This window comes from Spermophilus citellus, assembly GCF_964194105.1.
Source record: "Spermophilus citellus genome assembly, chromosome: 2".
NCBI lineage: Eukaryota > Metazoa > Chordata > Mammalia > Rodentia > Sciuridae > Spermophilus > Spermophilus citellus.
The window spans coordinates 21,384,318-21,411,819 of record NC_138183.1 but is presented as its reverse complement, the minus strand read 5'-3'; the positions used below and the strand labels follow the sequence as shown (position 1 = coordinate 21,411,819).

The following is a 27,502-nucleotide window of genomic DNA, read 5'->3' as shown; positions in this document are numbered from 1 at the left end:
TTGTGTGTGTGTTCTGGTAGCGGGATAGGAATTGCACTCAGGAGCACTTGACCACTGAGCCACATCCCCAGCCCTATTTTATATTTTATTTAGAGACAGGGTCTCACTGAGTTCTTAGCACCTTGCTTTTGCTGAGGCTGGCTTTGAACTTGCGATCCTCCTGACTCAGCCCTCCAAGCTGCTGAGATAAAGGCATGCACCACTGCGCTGAGCAAGTTTAAGGTAATTTTTTCTATTCATAGCTTACTGTTAAAAAAAAAAAAGTCAGCGGGCTGGGATTGTGGCTCAGTGGTAGATCACTCACCTAGCACGTGTGAGGCCCTGGGTTCGATCCTCAGCACCACATAAAAATAAAATAAAGATATTGTGTTCATCTACAACTAAAAAATAAAATGTTTAAAAAAATCAGCAATGAATGAAATGGGTTTAGTAAAATGCTGTCACAGTATTTGTGGATGTAATTTGAATTTTCCTGTATTAATCTTTTAACCCATTTTTTTCCTCCATCAGCTTAGATGTAGAACACTTATGAAAACTTCAGTTGAATATACACTTAGGGTAACTTTGAAATAATATTTGAATATTTATTATGTTTGCAGAATTGAAAACTTGGGACTTAATGGGTTAATATGGTCAATTGATTTCTTAATAAAGAACTAATGTATTTACATTTATAGTTAGGATAAGTGCTACTTGGTCATAGGTTCCATCTGGTAATATTTCACATGGAATTTTGAATTTTTTTTTCTGTTTATTATGCTTTCGTTTCTCTCCCTTTTCTCCAATTCTTGACTTTGGTTTGTTCAAGTTTATTTTTCTCTATGGCTCTATTTCCTGTTTCTATTTGACTAATGTTTATAATTATATTTTTCAACCATAGGCAGATTGAGTTAGTATGTGTAACTTTCTCCAAAGCAAAGAGGGATCTTTGGGCTTGTTTTTACTTCCCCTTCTAGATATTATTAATATCACCCTGAATTTGATTGTGACTTTTTTTTTTTAATTAATGTTCTTCTGTTTAACGAGTACTTTTCTTAACAGTTGCTTCAAACTTGACAGAAACATAACACCATTAAGCCAATTCTCTTTTTTTCTTTTTCTTTTTGCAGTTCTGGGGATTGAACCCAGGGCCTTGCATGCTAAGCCTGGATGCTCCACTGCTGAGGCACAACTCCAGCTCTTGTATTTTTTTTCTTGAACAAACTTTATTCTGATTTGTTTTTCAGTGCACAGCATTATGTCTATAAGTTAAGAGAGGGGCGGACAAGCCCTAGATATTATGCCTGATACAACAACACCTGGGTGTGGTATATACATTATTCTTTTCTCCTCTGCCTGGAGATTTTGCAGTTCACCTTTGCCCTGCGTGCAGGGATTGGGTAGGTGTGAACAAGGTAAGGGGTGGGGAGAGAATGGAGACCAGATCCTTGACTTTGCTCTTAGGCAGCTTTCTGTGGGGCGGTGGGGCTGTGGGGAAGATAATAAGTCAAGAGGCTGATAACAAGTCAAGACCCTTTTCAACTGAGGAAGTGGGAGAAGAGTTGCCCTGCAGATGGAGACTTTCCTAGCTGTTCCTAATGTAAAGGACGATGGAAAGTAAACTCAACAAGCCAAAACAACCGTTTACCTGTCCGAGATTTTATTAGTAGGACCATAGCGGTCAGTCGCAGAAGAGAAGGGAGTAGAGACAGAGAGAAGAGAGGAGGCGGGGAGAGAGAGAGGAGGGAGTAAGAGAGAGTAAGAGAAGTAACACGAACAGGGTATTGATATTTATGGGCTTAACACAGGATGAGGAGGAGCAAGGCGAGTGGGCTGTTACTTCTTCATTGGCTGAGAGTTCGGCCACTTCAGGGATTGGAGGTGCGGCCATTCAAAGTTCGCCCATTCACAGGGATTGGATGTAACGGTGGGCCATTCAGTGCATCGTGGACCTGAGCTCCCAGAAGAGAAGCACTCGGGGGCCATCTTTACCAACACCTAAAATATTCCTTCCTGTTTTATTCTTCAACTTGTATTAGCAACTCAGCACTCCCAAGCCCTTTGATCGCCTCCATCTTTCTTTCTGGGGCTTCTTCTTCCTCCTTGTTATCTCTGAATCCCCATCCCCTGCCCACCCGCCCCTGGCTCCAAGTAGAAAATTCTGTCTCTTTCCATATCTAGCAGTTCCCACTGTGGCCCATTTAGGTTTTGGTTTCTCAACTTGGGTTAAATGCAATTTTTTTTTTCTGTGAATTTGATCCTGTCTGCTGAATCTCTTCCAGAAATTCCTCAAAGTTTCTTATTAACCGATGGCATCCTTCCCTGTGTCCTGGATTCATTTTTATGGGCCAACTCTTCCTTTTCTATTTCTTTTGTCATTTCCTGGGAACTTGGAGGGACCCAGGAGTCAAACAGAACTCAGCTCATCGTTGTGCACTTAATGTGTCTCATGGCTTTCCGCTGGCAGGGACGTAACGACCTCTCCAGCCAGTTTCTCTCCTTGTTTATTCCCCTTTCACATCATTTTAATAACAGCAGCAGCCATTTATTTGAGTGTTTGCTGTGTGCCCTGCATTATGTCACAGCTGATGTAATTGTTCTTTCATTTTTTGGCCCCGTTTTCCAGGCAGACTTTGTTCTGGTTGTGTTCTGCAGCATAACAGGCCATCCCAAACTAAGGAGATTAACACACAAATTTATTGTTGTCTCTCATGCTCTGTGGGCCAACTGGCCTCAGGTGTTTTTGTCTTGGGAGTCTCGTGCAGTTGGAGGCAGATATTGGCTGGTGATGCAGCCAGCTGAAGACTGGTTTCCCAAGATGACTCACGGCTGGCGCTTGATTGGCGTTGCCTATGTAATGCAGTCATGTGGCTCAAGCATGGCGGATGGGTTTCTGGAGGGCATGTCCTAAGAATGAGCATTCTGAGAGAAAGGAAATGGGAAATTCTGGCCCATCTAAGGTCTGTGTCCAGAACCGGCATAGAATCACTTCCATATTCAAAGCAGTTCAAAGGCCTACCCAGATTCAGCAGGGTGGGCTGGGAGACCATCTGTTGATGAGAAGCAGCCAGGACACCTGGCAGGTAAGCATGTGAGATGGAAGTTGTCGTTATGGTCATGCCACAGACACCATGCTGGAGATACCAAGATAATAGTACAGGCCCAGGCTTCCTCAACCTCATGGTTCAATGGTGGGGCCAGGCAGATAAACAGGCAGTGGTAAGGGATAGGTTTGGGGCATGGTGAGAGCATTGTGTGGTTACCAAGTGTGGCCCTTCCTGGGGACTGTAGTGGGGCAGTACATCATGGTGGAAGCATGGGGCAGAGGAAGCTGCTCACCTCAAGGCCACCAGGAAGCAAAAGAGCTCAGCATCCTGATTTCCTCTCCAAGGTCATCCCCCAAGACCTCATTTCCTCACACTAGGCCCCACCTCCTAAAGGTCCACCACCGCACCTCTGTGGACCCAGCCCTTAACACCTGGGCCTTTGGGGATGCTGATTTCAACCATAGCACCACCATTATACTTGAGTGCTCTCAGCTTTTAGTCTGCTGTGGTCATCCACTGCTTCTTCCTTGAGAGCCCTGTTCTGTTCCCCAAATAGTGAGATTTGTTATTGTGCCACCATGGGGGTGGGGGTTTTGTGGCTATGCACACATCACTGTGTGCAGGCATGTACATTTGTGTGCACAAGGGGACAGAGTGAGGGGAGGGGGCAAATCCAGTCATGGCCCCAGAATACTTTGGTTAAAGAAAAGAATGTGAACAGAGGTTTGGGGGGGGACTTTCACAGCAGCATGGCTGTACTCGCCACCAGTGAACTGTACACTTAAAAATATCAAGATGGTAGGTTTTGTTATGTCTTCTACCATGGTTTTTATAAAAAAGAGAGAAAGTTTAGTTTCTGCTTGGTACCGCCTAAGGAAATCATCCCAGGGTTCTGAAAAAACTTGACTTGTGTGTTTGCTGATGGCAGGCAGAAGAGGATCTCTGAGTCTTTTACTCAAAAAAAAATTTTTTTTTTTTTGTAATGGGGATTGAACTCAGGGGGGGTCTTTACCTCTGAGCCGCATCCCCAGACCTTTCATTTTATTTTATTTTAAAATTTTGAGACAGGGTCCTGCTAAGTTGCTGAGGCTGGCCTCTAATTTGCCTCAGCCTCCTGAGCAGCTGGAATGACAGGAGTCCATCACGGCGCCCAGCTACTTGCACTTTTGGAACTGTTTCCTCCATGCCAAGAAGGGGTTTCCTGCCTTCTCTATCCGGGCTCCTCCCTTGGTGCAGTAACACCATTGTGCACTGAATTAAAACTGGTCCCTAACCCTAGCTCAGCACAGCATTTGGCCGACTATCATTGAGTCCGGTGCTCCCCTGGGCGATTTTGAGGACTGCTTTCCCCTGCGCTTGAATGTGGTAGTGAGATGAAATTCACCAGGTGTAAATATGACCATCTGCTGTTGGTCACAACTGACAGAGGAAAAGTGCTTGGGTCATTGATAACAAATGAACGCAGTACGTGTCATGAATCTTTGTCCTTGGCCCAGGCATCGACCACTTAGGCCTGGCTGGGGATTGAAGACAGGCATCACTTCGGTTACCAGCATGTTCTGATGGTTCAGCCAGACAGTCCTCTAACTGCGCTGTCCTCATCCAGCCCAGAGTCCCCCGGCCTGTTGGCCACGTCCTTCCTTTCTCTTTTTGTTCTGAATAGGACTTTGAAAAGGACTCTTTGTTTTTGGGGTGTTGTCCTACGTATATTTTGAGTCTGGTGCAGTAGAAGCAATGGCTTTGGAGTCAGAGGTTCCCATTTGATGGGAGAAATGTATGTTTTAATTTTCATGTTGTTTTTTACTATTGATGTCAAACTGTTATTACTTATTGGCCATATTTACACAGTTGTTATCTTTCTTTTTTATTATTAGTTGTTCAAAACATTACAAAGCTCTTGACATATCATATTTCATACATTTGATTCAAGTGGGTTATGAACTCCCATTTTTTTCCCCGAATACAGATTGCCAGTTGTTATCTTTCTTTTGGACTCTGTTTTTTGTTTTATGTTGATTTTTCAGAATTTTTAAACAGTCTATTGTCACATGTATCCAAATCTTTGTCCCAGTTTGCTGTTTATCTTTCAATTTTTACTAATTGTATTTTTTTGAGAGAGAAAGAAATTGTTAAATCTGTTAGTCTTTTCCTTTATGGATTCTGCTTTTGGTTTGGGGTTTGGAAATTGCCTTTCTCAACCACAACTATTATATACTATTATCATAGTATACTAGTCATCTAACTCAGAAGTCAGCAAACCAAGGCCATGGATTAATGTCTTTTAAAAAAAAATTTTATCTTTAACTTTTTATTTTGGAGTAATTATAGATTCACAGAAAGTTGCAAAACTTGTGTAAAAGGGGGTCCCAGATACCCTTTACTCAGTTTTCCCTAATAGTAACGTCTTGTGTACTTGGATAACAGTACCAGGAAGCTGGCATCGGTGCAGTGCACAGACTCATACACATTTCTCTGGTTTACATGTACGTGTGTGTGTGTGTGTGTGTGTGTGTGTTTCTCTGTGCAGTTCTGTTGCATGTGTACATTTCTGTGCCCAGCACCACCATGATCAAGATGCAAACTGTTTACAATTACAAGGCCCCTTCTGCTACCCTGGTATTGCAACATCTACCCTCAATTCCCTCTCCAACCTCTTGCCACCATTAGCTTTAAGGGTGTGTGTGTGTGTGTGTTTGTTTTACACTTTAAAGGGCTGAAAAAAGTAAAAAGTGTTATATTTTGTGCCATCTGAAAATTGGTGAATTTCAGGCTTCAGTGTCTGTAAGTAAAGTCTTTTTGGAATACTACACCCACTTGTCTCCCTTTTGTCTGTGGCTGCCCCTGGCACTACAGCAGCCTACTGGAGATGTTACAGCAGAGGCCGTGCCATCTTCAAAGCTGAAAATATTTGATACAAATATTTTAGAGACTCTTGATATAAATCATCATCTATTACTCTACTTTAAATATTTTTATTTAATTATTTGAACTACCTGACATTTGTTTTTGCATTTAGAATTAAAGAAGGTTGTTTCTTGCTTTATCCTTCTCTAAAGAGTTAACCAATGTTTACATCAGCATGGATTGAGTACTCTATTCTCTCTTCACTATTTGAGTTCCACAGTTATTTCATATTAAACTCAGATCTGTTCCATCAGTTTAGGGGATGACAGTCATTAAGCCGTTTGGACGAGATACATAATACCCCAGAGTTCTCTGGGGATGAGGACCCCTGCCTTGTGCATTAACACTGGATGCTCAGGCCAGCTGTGCCTGTGCACAGTGGCATGTGGCCACTTGGGCTTACTTCTAAGTGTAGTCGCTATGGTGGGATCTCGTTTTCTTTTCCTGGAGTCTGTGGGGGACTGATGATGATTAAATGGAGCTGTTTGTTAATGGTTTCTGTTACTTTATGTTGGATCTTCTCTGGAGCTTGGCTGGCTCTTAAAAATCTCTGGAGAGGAGATTTGGCTTGGTTTATTTCTCTGACATTGGAGGATCAGAAATTTCATTGTGTTAGGAAACACATACGAAGAATTGCATGCACCAGGCACTCTCTAATGCCCCAGATAAGAGAGTGTGGTAGTACTCAGAGTCTTTTTTCTGGTAGGTGCTTGTTCAGTGAAATCCTCTCTGGCACTGGTGGAGGATACTAGCCTCTGTGCCAAAGTCTGCAGGCTGGGTTCCTTGTGACTGCCTGCTGTTGATGAGTGACCTTGGGCCCATCTTCCAATCTCCCTGGTCTTTAACCTAGTCTCTTAGTGAAACAGAGATAATAAAATTTCCTCTCCACTCCCAAGTTATTTTAAGTGTTAAATGAGACCCAGTGTGTGAAGTGGTCTGATTGTATAGTGTCTGGCAGAGAGTGAATTTAGAATATTTAATTTCCTTTTTTTTTTCTTTCTGTTTTTTGGTACTGGGGGTTGAACTTAGAGGGACTTTACCACTGAGCAACATCTCCAGCCCTTTTTATTTTGAGACAGGGTTTTGCTAACTTGCTTAGGGCCTAAGTTGCTGAGGCTGGCTTTGAATTTGCGATCCTGTTGCCTCAGCCTCCCAGGTTGCTGGGATTACAGGTGTGCCATGACACTCAGCAAAATACTTACTTTCTTAATCTTCACTTCCTTTGATTTATAGCTGTATGTGTAGATCACTATGAGAAGTGTGGGTTTTGTCTCCAATTCCTATAATCTTTCTTAGCTCCAAGAGTTTGCTCTCTATTTTGGGGGTTTGTTGTGTTTTTGTTTTTGAATCAACTTATAGCCCAGGTTTCTGGATGCTCTATTGGCCACCTTTTGCTCTCTGCCAAGGGTGGGTTCAGATGTCCCAAGGAGAGCACTCTGTCCAGGTGTCAGGGCCAGGCTGTGATGACCGTCTGTGTACTGTTTGTGTATCTGGTCTCCTTAAATGAAATATGGTCAAGATTCCCCATGAGAGTTCCTGTGGGGAGAGCTGCTGGTCTTTGAAAGTAGAAAAATGGCCTGAGTCAGGTATCATGGAAACAGATTACTGAAGGGGAGTGACCTGTGGGAGGCAGCACATGGATAGAGAAGGTCAAATGTCCAGTGACCTTGGCTTAAACCTTTGCTGAACACAGTTGTGTGTTTTTTTAAAATATATTTTAGTTGTCAATGAATTATTTATATGTAGTGCTGAGGATCAAACCCAGGGCCTCACACATACCAGGCAAGTGCTCTACCACTGAGCCACAACTTCAGCCCCTGAACAGAGTTTTTTCAGCAGGACTTTCCTCTTGTCATAAGGATGGAATCCATGGGCAGTACGTGGGTCCGTTGAACTTGGGTTTACTGGATTTTGCTAGAACTCTAGCAGTTTTTAATCCTTTGTAATTTACCTGTGTTTGAAATATGATTCCTCTGGTATGGCAGGTTTTATTCTGCCTGGGTAACATTCACGAGAGTATCCTGGGCAGCTGACCTGAGCGTTGAGGGGACTTCTCACCTGTCCTTGCCTCTTCTGGTATCTCCCACTCAGTTTAAGTACCACCGGGGCAGGCAACGGTGATGGGTGCTGGGACAGTTACAACAGCTCCCTAACTGTTCCTTCTCTCATCTCCTATATCGTTCCTTTATGTGTTCTGCATGCTTTTTCCTAATTTTTTGTTGGTAACACTTATGCAAGATTGCCACCACTTTCCTGTTTAAAAGCCTACACATTGGACCAGGAGGTAGCTCAGTCATAGAGCACTTGCTCAGCATGTGCAGCACCCTGGATTCAATTTAAAAAAAAAAGCAGGCTTGAGCATTTAGAGTGCTCCTCTAGCTCTCAAACCTGTTATTTAAGATCCCTGAGTCTGGAGCTAATCTGCTTTCTTGGCTGGATTTCCTGTCACTTCCTTCCAGTGGCTTATGTCCATCCACGGTGACTGGTCCTGAGTGGCGCCTGCTGCATTCACCCCCTGGCAGTTTTGCTGATGCAGTGCTCCGAGCCAGGAATGTCTTCCTCCTCCTCTGAGTGGCTCTTCCCTCTTTACAGAGGGCTTTCACTTACAATCTTAATAATTTCTGTGCAGCTTCACCAGGACAGAGTGGTCTTGGCATCTTTCTGCCAACATTGGTGAATGTAGGGGATTTTCTTACAACCTCAGAGCCAACAGGCGATCTGAGTTTCAGCCCAGCTGCCCTCAGGGAAGCCTTCTGCCACCCTAGGAAGCTCAGATCCAGCTGCCCTCAGGGAAGCCTCTGCCACCCTAGGAAGCTCAGATCCAGCTGCCCTCAGGGAAGCCTCTGCCACCCTAGGAAGCTCAGATCCAGCTGCCCTCAGGGAAGCCTCTGCCACCCTAGGAAGCTCAGGTCCAGCTGCCCTCGGGGAAGCCTCTGCCACCCTAGGAAGCTCAGATCCAGCTGCCCTCGGGGAAGCCTCTGCCACCCTAGGAAGCTCAGGTCCAGCTGCCCTTGGGGAAACCTTGCTTCCCAGCTCTAGTACAGCAAGCAGGCTCCGCTTTACTCATGAATTTCTCAGGATGTATCACGTTGCCATTCCCCATGCTGCATCCTGGACTAGCTCCCTCAAGTGGATTTCTTCTCAGCCTGCTTTCCTCTGCATCTGTAATAGCACCTGGCAGTCGGTGAGAACTTGGTGTTTGGGTGAATATGTGTGTGAATAGATTTTGCTTTCCATATCCTCTGGTTTGTGGTCTGGGGGGAGTGTAGCGGCCTGGTAATTAGCTACTCAAGACTCCATGTTTGGAAAAGCCCCTACATTATGTCTGTAGAGTAAATAGGGACTGGTTATTATTTTGTTCCACTCCCTCTGCCATCTCATAGAGACATAATCAAGTATTTCATTACTTGATGAAAGGTGCTTAAAACATTATACATGTTTTATGCATGTAATCTTTCAGCTAAATTTTGTCAGACAACAGCTATACTGGGGAGGGGCTTTGAGGAAAGGCATTTCTGTAATATACCAGTGCCTTCCTCCATAATAACCTACACAAAAAAATAATGATGTTCTTTAATTTGGACAGCTGGTGTTTTTCTTCTTCATATATGAAGTATAAATAAAAGCATCTCTGGAAACCCTCCTTGTTGATCCCTTGCATGCCAACTTCAAGACGAGCCTAGAGGCCTCTCCATATAGATGAGTGTCCCCTGGCCGCAGCCGTGCCACATGCAGGAGTGGGCTCCTTTCCGACTTTTCTTTATGCCTCAGAGTTTAAAGACAAATCAGTAGTAAGATTTTTTTTCCCTCATTCTTTCCTTGACTCTCTTCTTTGTCTATCTGTGCTTCTCTGTCTTCTGTTTGTGGTCAGAAATAAGAATTGCTGATCATCGGTACTTATTTGCAAAGCTCATTTCTGCATCTGAGTTCAGATTGCCTCTATGGAAGGACAAGGCAGTCTTGAGTCATTTTGCAGTGGGGATCCAGTTTGAGAAATGCATCCTTAGGGCACTTCATCCTTGTGTGAATGTCATGGAGTGTACTTGTACAGACCTAGATGGTGCAGGTAGGCTGTGTGGGTAGCCTATTGCTCCCAGGCTACAGACCTGTACAGTGTGTTACACAGTGGTAAGTATTTGTGAATCTAAATATATCTAAACATAAAAAAGCTACAGTAAAAACACAGTACAAAAGCTAAAAATGGTACAGTTGTATCAGTTACCATGAATGGAGACTGCAGGACTGGAAGCAGCTCTGGGTGAGTCAGGGGCTGGAGAGCAGATGTGAGGGCCAAGGACCTCACCTGTACCACTGTAGACTATAAACACTGTACTTGGTCTACACTACATTTATAGTGAAACATTTTTCTTTCTTTAGTAATAAATTAACTTTAGCTCAACTGTAACTTTTTTTTTTTTGCTTTATAAACTTAAAAAAAAAAACTTTTTGTAATAACACTTAGCTTAAGTTCCAGACCCATTGTTGTAAGAATACTTTGGCCCTTTATAATCTTACAGGACCACTGTCATACTTGTGGTGGGTTGTTGACCAAAGCGTCGCTGTGTGGCACCTGACTATGTTAGGTTTAAGGCCCTTTTATGTCTCTGCATCCCCCTCCTTTCTTCTGCTTTCTTTACTTGTCTGATTAGGTAGTTATAAATCTCTTTTGCATAGTTTTGGTTTGGAATCATTCCTGCTTTGTCTTTTATTCCTTATTTTTTGACTGGGTTGAGTACCTTTTTCTTTTTCAGTGACCATATGAACTATGGAAATAAAAAGGAATCAGCCACATTCCATCTGAGTCATGTCGGTAGGAATGTAGGAACCAGATCTGGCGCAACCAGGTACCAGCTAGGTGGCTCTGTAGCCTGAAGTCCATCTGCACTTTTGGGTTGGAGGCAGGCACTCTTCACAATTCTAAAAAAGGCAACCATGGGGGAAATTGCCCCTGGCCTTGAGGACTTGCACAGCTCCTTCTTGGCAAGATGTGGATCTGAGTCATTAGGACATTGCTTAATGCCTCAGAACCAGTACTGAAAGAGTCCTGTCTTCTCTGCACGAGGAGAGGGAAATGAAGTGAAAACTTTTTCTTAGGGAAGTGGGGACTCTTTTAATATAGTCACACATTTCCTTCTAGTTTAGCATATTCTTGTCTTGGGTTGATTTTAGATTTGGGGTGTGGGTTTAAGGGCATCCTAGCCCCAAAGGTGCAGGGTGTGTGTGTCATCAGTCATTGAGTGTGAGAGTGCTCTACCAGAGGACAGCTTGAATTTGTGTAGCCAAGGGAATGTGAAATATGTTCTGTTTCTTTTTCTGGATCAGAGATACAGTTTAGAATCTGGAGTGCCTAGAGTTTTCCCATAGGTATTTTTAAAAATTTTTAGTTGTAATATGGACTCAATGCCTTTATTTGTTTTTATATGGTACTAGGATTGAACCTAGTGCTTCACACTTGTGAGGCAAGTGCTGTACCACTGAGCTACAACTCTTGCCCCTCCCATAGGTATTTTTGAGAGTCCAAAAATGATAGGTTCTGTCCCAAGGGAGGGTCACATTTGCTTGTGCACATGCAAATCCTGGCACATAGTTTTTGGCCCTAAGGTGCCTGTGGATTTCAGAGAGTCTGTGTTGTAGGGGAACAGAGGTTTTTGGTAATCTCTGAAGCAAGGACACTTGTAACGTCTTGCTAAAGGTGAGGGCTTTACAAACACACTTGAGAAGTGTGAGTTCTGAGAACAGACTTTATTGTAGCCACTTGGTGCTAGTGGGGTTCTGCCCTGTTCTGTTCTTCGCTTGAGTGGTTTTTGCCTTGAGAGGGTTTGGCCTGGGCTGATGATTACTCGACAAGTATTTGATCACCAAAAGCCTAGGTAGCTCTCTGTGGAGTATTGCTGTTTTTAATCCCTTGTTCATAAAGTCCAGAATGCCTTTCCTTTGAACTTTCCTTAAGCACCTGGTTTGTTTTGTCAAACACCGAGGGAGTTTCATGTGAGTAGTACCGTGTCAGATGACAGCACAGAAAGATGGAAGGTTAGGAAAGGAACAGGCCTTGCTTAAGGGATCATTCTAGACACCTTCTTCCCAGTTGAGATGGAAGAAGGAATGTGGTGCAGGTAGCACAGCCCTGCAGGAGAGACACAGGCCTGGCACCTTCTGCACCAATCGGTGACGTGACTTCATGCACATCACTTTGGAGCCTCTTCCTTTTATGTAACACACACAACTTGGGTGACTGCTGAGGGGTTTTGCACCTCAAGCCCTATGTGATTTGGGCACAGAAATATCAGTGGAGGAATGGATGCCCTAGCTTTTCAGGTTTTCCATTGGCAGGATGTTGAGACCAGGGTTGAGGTAGACAGGTAAGAGTAAGTTTTTAGGTAGCCTTCTCTTCTCCATGGATCTGTGCCTCTGGGAGATTTTAATCTTGCTTCTTAGAAAGCTGTCCGTTTGGACTTTTGAGTCCTACAGATGGCCTGATATACTTGGCCAGCAGCAGAAGTGGAGTCTTAAGGTTGTGGCTCTTGGTTTATCATCCATTAGGTATAAACTTTTGGAAGTGACTCCCTTCCTTTAGTGAGGTGATTCCTCATCCAGGAACATCCAAGCTGAACTCTCCTGTCTTGCTTTTCCATTTGGCACATGTGCTCATTCTTCTCCAGGTGCCTCGGCCTCCACTTGCCTTCCTCCATGTGTGGAGCTCTCTCATGACCAGTCCTGCATTACGTCCTTAGAGATTTTTGTGTCCTTATCCCCAACCAGGCTGAGTTGTTTAAATACTGATGTTCTCACTCCTGTTTTTTTTTGGTAGCCCTGCACCAGCACTTTGGTTGACATCTGTTAGGTGTTCAGCTGTGCTGGAACCAGTGGACCCTCCTTAGAAGGAATGCACAGGAATCATGTTTAAATTCAGCTGAGGGTTAGGGAGAAACTTTCCTCCCAAGAATCACAGGAGAGTTTAGAGAAGGGAGTGCTAGTCTGGAGAGTTTTAGAAAAGGCTAATAACAGATACTGGAACCTTTGCCAAGGAATGTGGACTGGGGTGCTTTCATTCTGACTTCATTTATGATCTTGTTGGTTGGTGGTCAATGGGTGGATATTACTCAAGGGGTAGATTTTTTTCATTGAAACGCTAGGGAAACATGTTCAGTTTCAAAATAGCTTACCAGCCTGTAAATAAAGGTTTGAAGCAAGTGGTCTCTGAACCAGTATCTAAAGAAGAGTCTTTGTCCTATAAGAAATGTTCCCAGAACCCCAGCTACTCTGGAGGCTGAGGCTTGGGGATGGCAAATTTGAGGGCAACCTGGGCAGCTTATTGAGACCCTGTCTATAAATAAAAAAAGATGGGGATGTAGCTCAGTGGTAAAGCGCCCTGGATTCAATCCTCAGTACCACCAAAATAATAATAATAATATAAAAATAAAAATAAAATAATAATAATAATATAAAAATAAAATAATAATATAAAAATAATAATAAAAATAAATGAAAACCCCAGAATCCAAAGTAGGAAATTGTAAACTTATCAGGGAAGATGCTAAGCCTAGAAACCTTGGAGTAGTGGACCTTGGGAACTGGGAGATACTCGTGCAAGCAACCTTGGAGGTTTTGGAGAACATTTGACATGAAGATTTGGGGATGGCATGGTATAGGGCATTGAACTTTGTATCAATAAGCAAGGAGGTCCCAGAACTTGAGACATACTAATTAATTAAGACACATTTGGATACCTCTGGGGGGAGGGTTTAAATCTTTGAATCTTTAAATTCCATACTGTTTTGCCACTGCTTCCTATCCAGATTTTAGACAACTTTTAAAATTATAAGTACTAGTCAGCTTTGCTGTGGTAATGAACAACTCCAAAAATTCAAAGGTCTGCAATAAACATTAATTTCTAGGTCATGTGACATGTCAGATTTGCTGTGGTAATGAACAACTCCAAAAATTCAAATGTCTGCAATAAACATTAATTTCTAGGTCATGTGACATGTCAGTGGTTGAGTCAGCTTTGCTGCTCCCTCCTACAAGTCATCCCGCTCTGAAGGATCAACCCTTACCTGGGACACCTACTTTCAAGGTAGAGCAGAAAGAACAAGAGACTTGCTGGAAACTCCCAGTGGCTCACACAGCCCCCACTCTGCTTCGTTCATCCCTGTGCCTGAGTCATGGGACAGAACTGTGTCTCCCTGCAGGAAATCACCGGGCCATAGGAAGGACCGAGCTCCTCACAGAACAGGGGGTTAATCATTGCAGATGTTAATTCCCTCTACCATGTCATCTGTGACCTCTACCTTTTTCATTATTTAGTAAAGACAGATTCACATTTATCATTTTAAAATGGACAGAAAACATTTTCTTCCTGTTGTGTGTATTAAAATTTTAGATTTCTCTTAGAGAACTTGATCTGCTGCCAGGAAGTGATGTGGCAGATCACTAAGTGTATTCCACATTGTGTGTTCTTCTAGCTCATCAATGCATTCCCTAGAATCTCTAGAGTGGTTGTGAATGCCAGTAAATACCAGGTGTCAGAATGGAGTTTCTGAACTTACCAGCTGTGCGCCCCCCCCCTTTCATTGTTTGCTGTTATTGATTGATTGATTGAGCTGTCATTTACATACCATGAAATTCACCATCTTGAAATATACAGTTGAATGGCTTTTAGTATATTCACTGGGTGGAGCAACCATCAGCACCTAATTCCAGAATTTTTCTTTCTTTCTTTTTTTTCTTGGCAGAGCTGGATATTGGATCCAGGGCCTCACACACTAGCCACATGCTCTGCCATGGAGCTACATGCCCAGCCCTTCAGAATATTTTTGTCATCGTCAAAAGAAATCCCATCCTCACTAAGCCTTCTCTTCTGATTAGCCTCTCTGTCAGTGGAAAAATCTGCTTTCTGCCTCTAAGGATTTGCCTCTTATGACAGTTCACTTAGAACAATGTAATCAGGTTTATTGCTGATGTTTTCTGGTAGATACTGTGTTCTTTAACATATTTAAGAACTTTCCTTTTACAAATCCTTAACTTTACTTTGAAATTTTAATGAATGATAGTTACCAGTGAATGATACTAATAAACATTTTGATAGTTGTGGACATGATTACCTTCAATAGTGATTTACATATGCATTCAGTAATATAATAAATTGCAATAATAAATTTCCTGATGTTAAATCATTTTTGTTTTCCTAGAGTACCTTTGGCTTATCCTGGCACGTTCTTCTTTTTAAAAATTCTTTTAATGTACCATTAGCTGTTACTTTATTGGCAATGTTTATATTTATATCTGATTTTCCTCTTTGTCCTAAATTTTTGATATCAGATATTAGGTGATCTTCATAAAGTGATTTGAAACCAGGCACTGTGACACACACCTGTAGTCCCATAACTTGGGAGACTGAGGCAGGAGGATCACAAATTTGGGGCTAGCCTCAACAACTTAATGAGGTCCTAAGCAACTTAGGGTCTCAAAATGAAAAATAATAAAAAGGATTGGGGATGTGGTAAAGCACCTCTGTGTTCAATCATCAGTACATAAATAAATAAACAAATGATTTGAAAGGTTTCTTCATTTTTAAAAGGTATATGAGAATATTTGAATGAAGCAGGACTTACTCCTTGAAGGTTCATTAGAGATTAACTGTGAAACCAGGAGGGCCCAGCTTGTGTTTTCGTGGAGGTCTCTGATTCTCTGGCATCACTTCTTTAACCATATTTGTCTTCAGATTTCTGTCAAATATCATTTTCATTTTAGCTTCCTATTTTACTCTAGAAACATCTAACATACACATTTCCAAGCTTTTACACATTATTCACAGCACATCCTTATAATTTATTACATGGAGATAAGATTTAAATACTGATTTTTTTCTGTTCTTTTTCTTTTTTCTCATTTCTGTAATTGGTGAGGTTTCCTAAGTTTTACTTTATCAAATTCCTCTTTTAGAATTAAGTTTTGGCTTATGACTTTTGCCTTTTTTGGTTTTCAGTATATACTTATGTGAGGTGAGCACTTTACTACTGAGCCTCGTCTCCAGACGTCATGTGTTTTTTTTTTTCTTTTTTTAATGAGAGCACACAGTGAATGTGGTCTAAGTGTTTTATTTCACGGGTTGAAGCTTTTTCATGTATATTTGCTCTTGAGGATTCTGCGTGACTTTGTTTCGGTGTTTTTTTTTTTTTTTTGTTTACGTGTATCTGATATAAGGATGCAGGCCTGAAGAGTGGATTACTGGATTGCCTTTGTTTCTACTTGATGTCATTAGAATTCTCCTTTGGGATCCTTATGTTGGTACCGGTTGAGCGAGCTGTGAGCGGGGAAGGGAGGTGGAAGGAAGACTGGCAGCATCCTGAGCATTCCCCTCAGGAAGACTTGGTCTGGCTCCTCTCGGTGTCTGGACCACCTGTCGCCTGGCTTCCTTCTTGTTTTAGCACCTCTCCTCCTTGTAGAGCCCCGCCCCACCAGCATTTGCAGTCTTGCCTGTTGGACATCCCCAGACCTGCTGACCCTGGGGCCACCTTGTTTGTTCTTGACCCTTACCCTGCATTTCTACCCCTGTGGCTGGGGATAAAGCACTGTGGGCAGGGAGCCCCCTACTGGTAGACCTTGCTTCGGGCGTCTACCTGTGCTTGTGATCCACTTCACAGCAGCCAGAAACCCTGGCTGTCCTCCTTTGTCCCGTCATCAGACCTCCCATGTTCCCTTCCCTCCTGACAGTTGCACTTTCACGTTAGGGTGCACATGAGATGGGGGTTCGAGACATTTTCTACTTTTTAAGTAGCCTTGATTACCTTTTTTTTTAAATTTTTTTTTAAATTTTTTTATTTTTTAGTTTTCGGCGGACACAACATCTTTGTTTGTATGTGGTGCTGAGGATTGAACCTGGGCCGCACGCATGCCAGGCGAGCGCACTACCGCTTGAGCCACATCCCCAGCCCACCTTGATTACCTTAAGTAACCTGGCGGTGACTCGGGTTCAAGATGCCTCTTAGTTATTTTTCCAGTTATACCAATAGAAAATCTTAGAAGCTTTGGCATTTGGATGGCACCCTATTCTAGTTTCCAGGATCACTATGACTCCAGTTGCTGTATTTCTTGTCATTTTTCCCCACTGCTTTTTCTCTCCCATTCTTAAATAAGTATCTGGAGGAAGGAAGAGAAAGCAAAGACTGGTGGTCAACTCGCCAAGTTCATCTAGAAGTCTAGATCTACAGTTTTTGAATGAGTGTGTAACATTCTGTCTTTATTAATGTAAACACAATCATTTCCTGGTTATTGAGCCTTTGGGATTTTTTCCAGGTTTCATTGTGTTCTTTGTTCTGTTTTGAACACCATGAACCCCCTCCCCCACTCCCTTACAGGGAATTGAACTCAGGGGCATTTACCACTGCACTACATGCCTACTCTCTTTCCCTTTTCTAAAATTTTCAGATAGGATCTCACAAATTTGAAAAGGCTGGCCTTCATGTGTAATCCTCCTGCCTCAGCCTTCCAAATCTCTGGGATTATGGGTGGGCACCACTGTGCCCAGCATGAATATCTTTGAACAGAACATTCTGAGATTTTTCCCTTTGAGTTTGTTCTCCAAAGTGGTTTTAGGGGCTGGGAATGTGGCTCAAGCGGTAGCGCGCTTGCCTGGCATGCTTGTGGCCCGGGTTCGATCCTCAGCACCGCATACAAACAAAGATGTTGTGTCCGCCGAAAACTAAAAAATAAATATTAAAAAAATTCTCTCTCTCTCTCTCAATCTCTCTCTTAAAAAAAAAAAAGTGGTTTTAAATTTAACTTTACAGAGTTGGGTATAGTAGCACACACCTGTAATCCCAGTGACTTGGGAGACTGAGGCAGGAAGATTGCAAGTTCAAAGCCTGCCTCAGCAACTTAGCGAAGCCCTAAGCAACTCAGTGAGACCCTGTCTCAAAAGGAAAAACAAAAAGGGCTGGGGATGTGGCTTAGTGGCTAAGATAGTCAGTTGATAAATATATAATAAAATTTCAAATAGTGATAATTCCTGTAAAGAAAATAAAGCCCAGGAAAGGGGCTAGAGAGTGATGAAGGATACAAGGATACTTTTAGGGTCTATGAGTAGAGAAGTTCTCTCTGAATAGGTGTCAAATGAGCAGAAACCTGTTTGATAAGCAAAGAGGCAGCCCATGGAGATCTGTGGTAGAGGAATATTCCAAATTGAGAAAGGCAGCAAGTACTAAGGCCCTGAGGTCAGGATGAGCCAAGACAGTGCCAGGGCCAGAATGAAGGCCAGTCTGTCCAGAGCAGGATGACCTGGGTAAAAGTGCTGGCCATGAGGAAGGAGGTAAGGGCAAAGACCGGTGATGTTAGATTTCCTTCTGAATGTCATGGAGTGTCTTTGGGAGTTGTGAGTCAGGGTGTTGATGTTTTGTTTTACTTTTTTTTTTTTTTTTTTTAGAGAGAGAGAGAGAGAGAGAGAGAGAGAGAGAGAGAAAGAGAATTTTTAATATTTATTTTTTAGTTCTCGGCGGACACAACATCTTTGTTGGTATGTGGTGCTGAGGCTCGAACCCGGGCCACACGCATGCCAGGCGAGCGCGCTACCGCTTGAGCCACATCCCCAGCCCTTGTTTTACATTTTTAAAAGAGCGCTCTGGCTGTGGTTTGGAGAGCTGACTGTAGGGTAACTGAAGGAAGGCAGGAGGCCTTTTGGTTAAGCCAAGGGTTTCCCTCACTTCAGTCGTGAAGCAGGTGCTGCCCCCACACCACACTGCTCCAGAGCTCCGCAGAGCCGACCCCAGGGCTGGAGGACTGTGATGGGCGGAGAGACCTGGGTGGTTCAGTTCACCTAATCCCTTGCCCATCCCCTAGTACTTTCATGTTTACCCTCCATGTTTGTTTCTCGTGGGGACCGTATCTTGAGAAAGTCATTTTGGGATAACTTGTATTAAGACCTTAAGGAAAGATGTTAGCTTTCCTGGACTCTCTTTAAAAACAGAAGCTTCGTGTTTACCCACAGGATTTATGACCTGGGAGTGGAGCTGAAGGACAGTGTAGGGACTGGAGGAAAGTCCCACAGAGGGAACTTCTGGCAAAAGACGCTGACCTAGGAAGCAGAAACCCCATTCAACCTTTAGTGCGACAAATACTAGTGTCGATACATTTGTGCAAGTTACTTCATCTTTTCGAATCTGCTTCCTCACTGGTGGAGAAAATATCTGTTCTGCTGATCTCCAGAGGCTGCCATGGGTGCAGTGAAAGCAGACCGCAAGCGCTGTGTGCAGATGGTCCATGGTGGTGGCCTCAGGCTCAGGAGACCCGAGGCTTCTGTAGCCGGTTGTCTACTCCCGTCAGTGCAAGTGATGTTCCAGTGAACACTCTGGAATCAAGGGGTTCCCGTGCTTTCCCTGGCTGTGTAGTCCCAGGAGGAAAGAATCTGGACTGCGTGAGGTCTGGTTCACCATCTCCCCTCCACCCCGTCTGGCCAAGGCAGTTCAGGCCTGTATGCCGGCTGTTCCAGGAAGGTTGTTGGCTGAGGTCACCAGGGCTGAGGTCACTAGAGTTGCTGCTGGACCTGGGGCGAGATGGCAGATAACCACACAGCGTGTGGATGAACCGGCACAGTTACAATCATGGGAGAGTCGCAGTGTTTGTGCAGAAGTTAAAAGTGTAAATTAATGATCAAAACTGTGAAAACTGCTTCAGTGCAGATACCTTCAAAGCAGTGGAGAAGGGAGTGACTGATTCTGCCAGGGAGCAGGTCAGGGAAGGCCTAAGAGGAGGGAGCATTCAATAGATTCCTTTTTAAAATTTTTTTTTACAGTTGTACTTGGACACAATACCTTTATTTTTATTTGTTTATTTTTTATGTGGTGCTGAGGATCAAACCCAGCGCCTCGCCTGTGCTAGGCGAGCGCTCTACGGCTGAGCCACAACCCCAGCCCGTCAGTGGATAGTTTGGAAACCTCAACATGAGAAAAGGGAGGGAGGGCTTTGCAAGCAGAGGTGGGAGGTGGGGAGAGCGTGGTGGGTTCTGGTGCCCAGGGCCCGTGGAGAGCCGGAGCCCAGGCCAGCTCATAGAAAGCCACCGTCAGAGCTGAGGTGGGCTTATCTGACAAGATTTTGTTTCTTTAGTGCAGTGTAGAGCCACTGGCAGGGTGGTCCTGAGGCCCTGTGTTTTGAGGTTGTGTTTATAAAATGTAAGGGTGGGCCCCTGCGGTGCCCAGCACGGTGTTTTGTCTGAAGTCAGTGTTTAAATATTTACTGAAATGACAAAGATACATGATTATCTCACAGTTCCAGAAAAGATGATGTCCCCCGCCCGATGTCCCAGGATGCTGGGTGTGACGCTGTATGCCCTGTGGTCTCAGCACACTGAGAAACCAGCAGGTGCTGCTGTAGCAAGGCCCCCACCCGAGGTGCTCCCGGCTCTGCTCTGTAGTCAGAGGTGGAGCTGAGGAGCAGTGGAGGGGACATCCAGGAAGCACCTTCTGCAGAGATGCCAGTAATGACAAAAAAGTGGTTTTGACATCGCTTAAGTATGCGATTAAATGATCTGGGGTTAGTGGCAAAGTGAGACAAAGGAAGGAGACTTTATTGTACTTTCTGTCCCCCACCAAGTTGGGTGACGTTGCCCTTAATGCCAGGCCATGCTTTCCTCCAATGTGCAGAGCTCCCAGAAGAGAGAAAGGGGAAAGTGCCTCCTTGCCCACCCAACCCATGGTCCGATGGCCCCCAGGTCACCATGGCTCTTTCCATTGTGTTGTGGCACTGTCTTGCCATGTCCCCTCAGTCTTTGTCTCCCAGTGATCCAGGGTGACATACAGAGGCCTCCACACCTAGTGCTGGACAAGGCACTGTTCTGTTATCAAACCTTGAAACCCAGAAGGGTGACTGTAAGACCTGGCCTTCCTGTGTTACAGCCTTTGGGTGTTAAAGGGACATAATGTATTGAGGTAGCCACAGGCCTAAAGAGAGTGAGATTTATAGTTTTTAGAACTTTTCTTTTTCTTTCCTGGCATTTGCCTCTCTGACAGCCTCCCTTCCCTCTAATGTTTTTATCGTGGGAAATTTTAGTCATACAAAACAGGACAGATTGTGTAATGAACCTGCAAGCACCATCATCAACACCTGGGTGTCTTATATCATTTATACCCCCTTCCCCAGCCTTATTATTTTGAAGCAAATACTGGATCTCTTATCATTTCATCCATCATAGTTTGGAAACCTCTACATGAGAAAAGTGGGGGAGGGCTTTGCAAGCAGAGGTGGGAGGTGAGGAGAGCATGGTGGGTTCTGGAGCTGGTGCCCAGGGCTCGTGAATATATTTTAAAAGAAGACGACTGTAAAATCATGGCACTTCCATTATCATGCCTAATTGATTCCTTAATGTCGCCTGTATGCAACTGATCAGAATTCAGATTTCCTCGACTCATCTCAGAATCTTACTTTTTACATTTTGTTTCATTATTATTTTACCTGTGTATTGGTGTTATGCCAGAGGCTTGTTCAGGATTCAAATTGATTTTTTTTTTTTTTTTTTGGCAGGTGGGCCTCCTCTTGATGGTATGGACTTCTTTTTAGGAGGCACACAACTTTTAAACTTTTAATTGTCTCTTTGTGACAGATGATTGCGTTTTAAGTGTGTTGAGTATTTAGGAGGGCTCTGGCCTTTTAATGTTTACCTTGGCCCAGGTGGTGGTCTTAAGAAAGGGGAAAATGGAGTGCAGTGTGCTCAGAGTTATTTCTCTGGCGAAGTCTGACCATGGTGGGTGGTTATGTTCTCTGTCCCTGAACAGAGACACTTGCAGCTGGTCACCCCAGAACTTGTCAGAAGATGATTCCACCTGAATTGGGTCTACAGTGCCACCATACTCTCTTTCTCTTGGTCATGAAAGATCTGTTTGCTCAAGAAATAATTAGTAAGGAGAGACTCAGATTTTTGGAAAGTAACTTTTGTATTTTAACGTTGTTCCTTGGTTTGGCACACTGGACAGTTGCTGAGGTTCTCCTGCGGTGTGTTTTTCTTCCATTTGTAAGGCAGTTCTTTTTTTCTTGTAGGATCTCATTCTGCCCAACGGTGGTACTCCAGCAGGGACTTCCAGTCCAGCTTCTTCATCTTCTCTTCTAAACAGACTTCAACTTGACGATGACATTGATGGTGAGACCAGAGATCTCTTTGTCACAGTGGATGACCCCAAGAAGCATGTCTGTACCATGGAGACCTACATCACATACAGGATCACCACCAAAGTAGGTTCCTTTGTTTTCTGATGCCCGGGTCTTGGGGAACTGGGGTCCTAACCCTGTGGTTTTCCATTGCCTTCATCCACCCTCTGTACAGCTTCATTCACCTTTATTACAGTGTGGGTGTGGTATCTGCAGAGAGTGGATGCATTAAGATTAAAGGGATCACTCTGCCAGTGATTCTCCAGGGAGTTTCCAGAAGCCTTCGGTTCAGGAATCGGGGTGACATTATTGGTCCCTCTCGTTCTGAGATTTCAGCATCATGGACTGCACGATACTGTTTCCTCCAGCTTGCACATAGCCATTGTGGACTATCCACCTTCTGGTTGTGTAAGCCAATCTAATAAATTAAACACATTGATTATTTACAATAAAAAGATTAAAAGTATCACATACACATAATCATTTTTTTAAACTATTGAGATGAGGGAGAATTTGTGACTAAGGTCTTTTTGTGTGTGTGGTGCTGGGGATTGAACCCAGGACCTTGTGCATATGAGGCAAGCATTGTACCAACTAAGCTATATTCCCAGCCCTGTGACTAAGGTCTTTTAACCCCTATACTCTGACTTATTTCCTATCATGGTACTATTTAACGGGTTCATATTACATTAACCTTGAAATTTTCCAGTCATTATATCTACCTAAATCTATGATGAGACCCTAATTACAATTTGTGGCCTAACTGAGGTTGATGGTTGGGGACAAGAAGACTGGAACTGGTATTTATTGACTTTCTGCTAAGTCCAGGCAAGTAGCAGCCAGGGTAGTGAGATTTAATTGATTGATTCTCACAGCAATCCTGTGAGATATATCTTTTAGCAGTGACTGTTTATCTGAGAACAGATAAGTAAGGGGACCAGCGAAGACTCATGGTTTTCTGCTGTTTGGTCTTAACATATTTCTTTTTTTTTTTTTAATGAATGTGTTTATAATACTCATATAATTTTTTAAATATGATGTTTTTCATCCAATAAAAGATGGATAAACAAAATTTGAGTGTATTTCATTACATTTTTCTTTCCAAAGAATTTAAACAGGTTCAGAACTTATTAAACATTCATAATAATTTTTTTTTAGAGAGAGAGAGAATTTCAATATTTATTTTTCAGTTTTTGGCGGACACAACATCTTTGTTTGTTTGTGGTGCTGAGGATCGAACCCCGGCCGCACGCATGCCAGGCGAGCGCGCTACCACTTGAGCCACATCCTCAGCCCCATAAAAATTTTTTTATTCTACAATGAAAAAGAGAAAAGGAACAGTGGAGAAAAAAGACATTCTATCCAAGCTCTTCCTAACACCACCCATAAAGGCAACTCCATCTAGTAAAGCTTTCGAAATTACTTGGCAATCTTTCTTCACAGTTGAGGAGACTGAAGTAGAAAGTTTGAGTAACTTGTTAAAGGTTAGAGAATTAGGAAATGGAATTATAACTTGAAGGACTAGAAAGTCCATATTTTAATTTTTAAAATTTATATTCCACTTGTGAAAGAATAACTTTGGGGCTGGGGTTGTGGCTCTCAGTGGTAGAGTGCTTGCGTAGCATGTGTGAGGCACTGGGTTCAGTTCTCAGCACTGAATGTAAATAAAGAAAATAAAAGTCCATCTATAACTAAGAAAAATATTTTTTAAAAAAGAATAACTTTGGAGTGTGTGTGTGTGTGTTTGTGTGTGTGTATTCATTCATTCCAGTGCTAGGGATGGAGCCCAGGCCCTGCACCTGCTAGGGAAGAACTCTACCACTGAGCTACACTTCCAGCCCTGTATATTATTTGTTGCTTTTGAAAGTTATTTTCTGACTATTTGAAATAGTACTGAAGTTTTAGGTGTGAAGCAGGGTTTCTTGACCTTGGTGGTATGGACATTTTGGACTGAGCAACACTTGGTTTTAGGGGGTTGTACTGTGGGTCAGCAGGTATTTTTTACCATCATCCCTGGGCTCTGGCCTCTGGATGCCAGGGGCACCATCCTCCCCCACTCTCAGCCCCTGGTTGTGACAACAAAAATATCTCCAAATATTGACAGGTATTCTCTGGGGAACAAACTTTCTCCCTGGTTGAAAACCGCTAATCTAGATTATTTATATTATTAGGAAGAAAATTCACATTATCTCTGTGTATTTTAGAACAAAGCAGTCTTTTTGTCAGGAAACTATGTTATTTCTTGGTATTTCCCCTACCACAAACCACATAGTGAAGAAAAAACTTCTAGGTAATTCCAGATGCATTAATAGATGCAGTTACCTTTGTGGGTGGTGTCAAGAAAAGCATGGATAACATTTCTTGTTTCTCTTACTGTGCCTTTTCTTTTTTCATTGTAGAAGAAAATTGATCTTTTACTGTGAAAGTTGAGTAGGTTCGAACCTGCTTAAATTCTTTTTAGAAAGAAAAATGGGATGAAATACATTCAAATTTGCTTCTTCATCTTTTATTGGATGAAAAATATTATATTTAAAAAATTATGTGAGTAATATAAACACATTCATTGGGGAGGGAGGGAGGAGAAGAGAAGAGAGAGGGAGAGAACAATGTTAAAGATCAAATACAGAGTAGAAAACCCTGAGTCCTCCCTGGTTGTCCTCAATATCTGTTCTAATTGAAAGTTGCCATTGCTAAAACGTGGTATGTTCTTCTCATCTCTTTTCATTTACATATATACATGAACAGTTAGAATACACGTTATTTAGATTCTGGTGTCTTTCACTTTCTCACTTTATCTTCAATTGACTCTATTTTTGAAGGCCCTTCCTGGTGCATACAACTGTATCTATCTTATTCTTCCCGTCTCTGCCTAATTATTTATGCAGTGATTAGGCCATTATCTTTTCTCTATGGACATTTAAGCGTTTGTCAATTTTCTGAAGTTACTTCCTGTCCTCTTCACCTGGTCCACACTTGAAAATCTGTCTGCACACGATGTCTTTCTTCATGACCATCCTGAGCAGGTGCTCACATGTGTGTTATTTCTTCCTCAGAGGTCTAGGGCCATGTACATATTTTCAGGAATTATTTCTATTTATTTATTTTTACTTTGGCTGAACGTATTCTTCACCTTGTGGTCCATGAAATTCAAAACCTGTTTTTCTTGAATTGCTGCTACAGGTGACAAGGTGACTGCCTTGCTGGCACAGTAACACTCGCCCAGGGTGACAGTTTTCGCCACAACTTGATTCCTGTGCCTCCCTGCCCCGCTCCCCAAAGTAGATCCTGCAGGGAGGGCTTCTCTTAGCTGACTGATGGACTAGTACACCAGCCACAACCTGCCAGTCTTTCTTAGGCCTCTTCTTTTTTCTTCCTTCCTTACCCTTTACCCTCCATGTTCTTATCTCTGCCCCTTTCCCTGGGATGATTCAATTTCCTGCATGTGAGGAAATACCCGAGAGTAACCTTTTCCCACTTGCAGTCCCACATTTTCACTTGGCTGGGGTGCCAGCACCTCAAGATGAACCTGGTGGGGAATTTTTACCTTTTTTTTTTTTTAATGGTTATACATACTAGTTGGATTCGTCCCAACAAACTTATACATGCATGGAAATGGATTTCCGTTCATGAGTCCCCCTCCCCCCTGCCTTTCCCTCAAATTTTACTTCTTACCATCCCTCTCTTCCACTTGTGATTCTATACATGCGTTGTCTGCTTTTCCTGTTTCTAAAAGCACCGCCAGGTTGGTTGTCCTGGTGGTGCATTCAGAGCGTTCTTTCTGAAAGCTGTGTTAATGGATATGTAGGAGTGTGTGGGGATGAGAGAGGACACACAGGGACACAGGGCCCCACGCCTGATCTTGTCCTAGGTTTTGCACTTCTGTTGAGGTCCTCAGCAAAGTGAATGGTCAGAGGATGAGGCTGTACACATGCTTGCTTTATTACTTGGAGGTTTTGACTTCCCAGTCCTGATTCAGGTTCCTGTTGACCACAGGAGCTAACGTGAAGCTAAGTCTGAGAGCTGATCTAGGCAAAGAATGCTTCACCAAATCTATGCTGGTGGGAGGCCCCTAAGGCCCTCCCAAGGCAGGTGGCTCCTGCCTCTCCTCTGACGGCGTCTAGAAAATAGCGTCATATTAAGAACTAATTATTGGACGCTGAGCATGTGTTATACTTTTTTTTGCAATAAAAACTGTTCAGTTATTATTTTATGTAAGTATAGATATTTTTAGAAGTATAGATTTTATAGAAAAGTCAGAAGATGAAAGCTTAAAAACAAAAAAGACTACCCATAAGGTCAGCAGCCAAAAAAAAAAAAATCATTGATAACTTCTGTGCTATTTTCCTCTTATTTTAAAAAAATGAGTATCTTGCATGTGGCCAGCTCTCTTAATATGTTGCAGATATCTTTCTCAGCTAGCAAGCACCAGTAAGCACACTTTCAGGCCATCACTTATAAGGTGGCACTGAGTGTTCTGTTTGGTGCATCTGCCATCATTTATTTTGCACTAAGTGCTTTACATACATTATTAATCTTCACACTCGGTAAAGTAGATATTGATACTGTCTTTATGAATGAAACTGAGACACAGAGACATTAAGAAAATTGCTCAAAAACATAACTAATATGTGGTGGACTAGTGCTCGAGTCCAGGTTCCTTAACAATTGTGCTGTTTTCCACGACATGATTTGCCAGAGAGGATGGCTCTCACCCAGCACAGGAGAGCAGAACAGTGGTCCAGCTGAAATGGTCCATGTAGACATAGATGCAAGTTTGAGGAAACAGAGAGCCGCCTCCAGCTCCCTTGAGAGACCATCCTCTGACCTTTTACACTATTTCCCTTCAGTCACCTCCCCAGCTCTTATCCCCCAAGGAGTACCTCTCAGATACTCAGTGGTCAAGAGAGCCAGGTTATGTCTAAGAATCACATAGTGGGCATTCGATCTAATGACAAGGTCATGGGTGACTAGGGTGACCGTTTCATTGGTGTAGTGCAGAACCCAGTTTGCAGTGGGTTAGAGTGAATGAGAGTTAGAAGAGAAGATGTGAGTGTTGGTAGTTTGCTAGTGATCGAAAGAGTAAAGCAGAGAGTATGAGCAATAGCTGCGGGAGGGGCATGGGCTCAGGGGAGGGGAAGGCTGTGTGTGTGAGTGTGTGTGTGTGAAGGATGAAGGAGACTTAAGTGCCAAGTAGACAGTTTTGGTAGAGGAGACTTTGGGCTGCAGATTGACAGTTAGGAGGGAAGGTGTCAAGAGATGGTGTTCTGAGCATGGTGTGGTGGGGACTGGCCTCCCATGGGGGAGGCATAATTTTTCTGCACATTTTTTTTCCGTGGTTCTTGGAAAAAGAAGGGAAGCTGTTTTGTGGCAGGAAGTTGAGGAGCTCTTTGCTTAGAGCTCCAGTTTTCTCCATGAATCAATGATGAGCTCTTCCCCTAAGA

General features: G+C 43.1%; 1 protein-coding gene across 1 annotated transcript in view; it reads left to right on the top strand.

The window, feature by feature from the left end:
- SNX30 (sorting nexin family member 30) overlaps positions 1–27,502 on the top strand; it is a 111,638-nt gene that overhangs the window by 31,234 nt on the left and 52,902 nt on the right. The window contains exon 2 of the mRNA XM_081282459.1: positions 21,954–22,145. Within this exon, the coding sequence (XP_081138585.1) occupies positions 21,954–22,145 (192 nt within the window). The remainder of the gene's footprint in view (positions 1–21,953; positions 22,146–27,502) is intronic.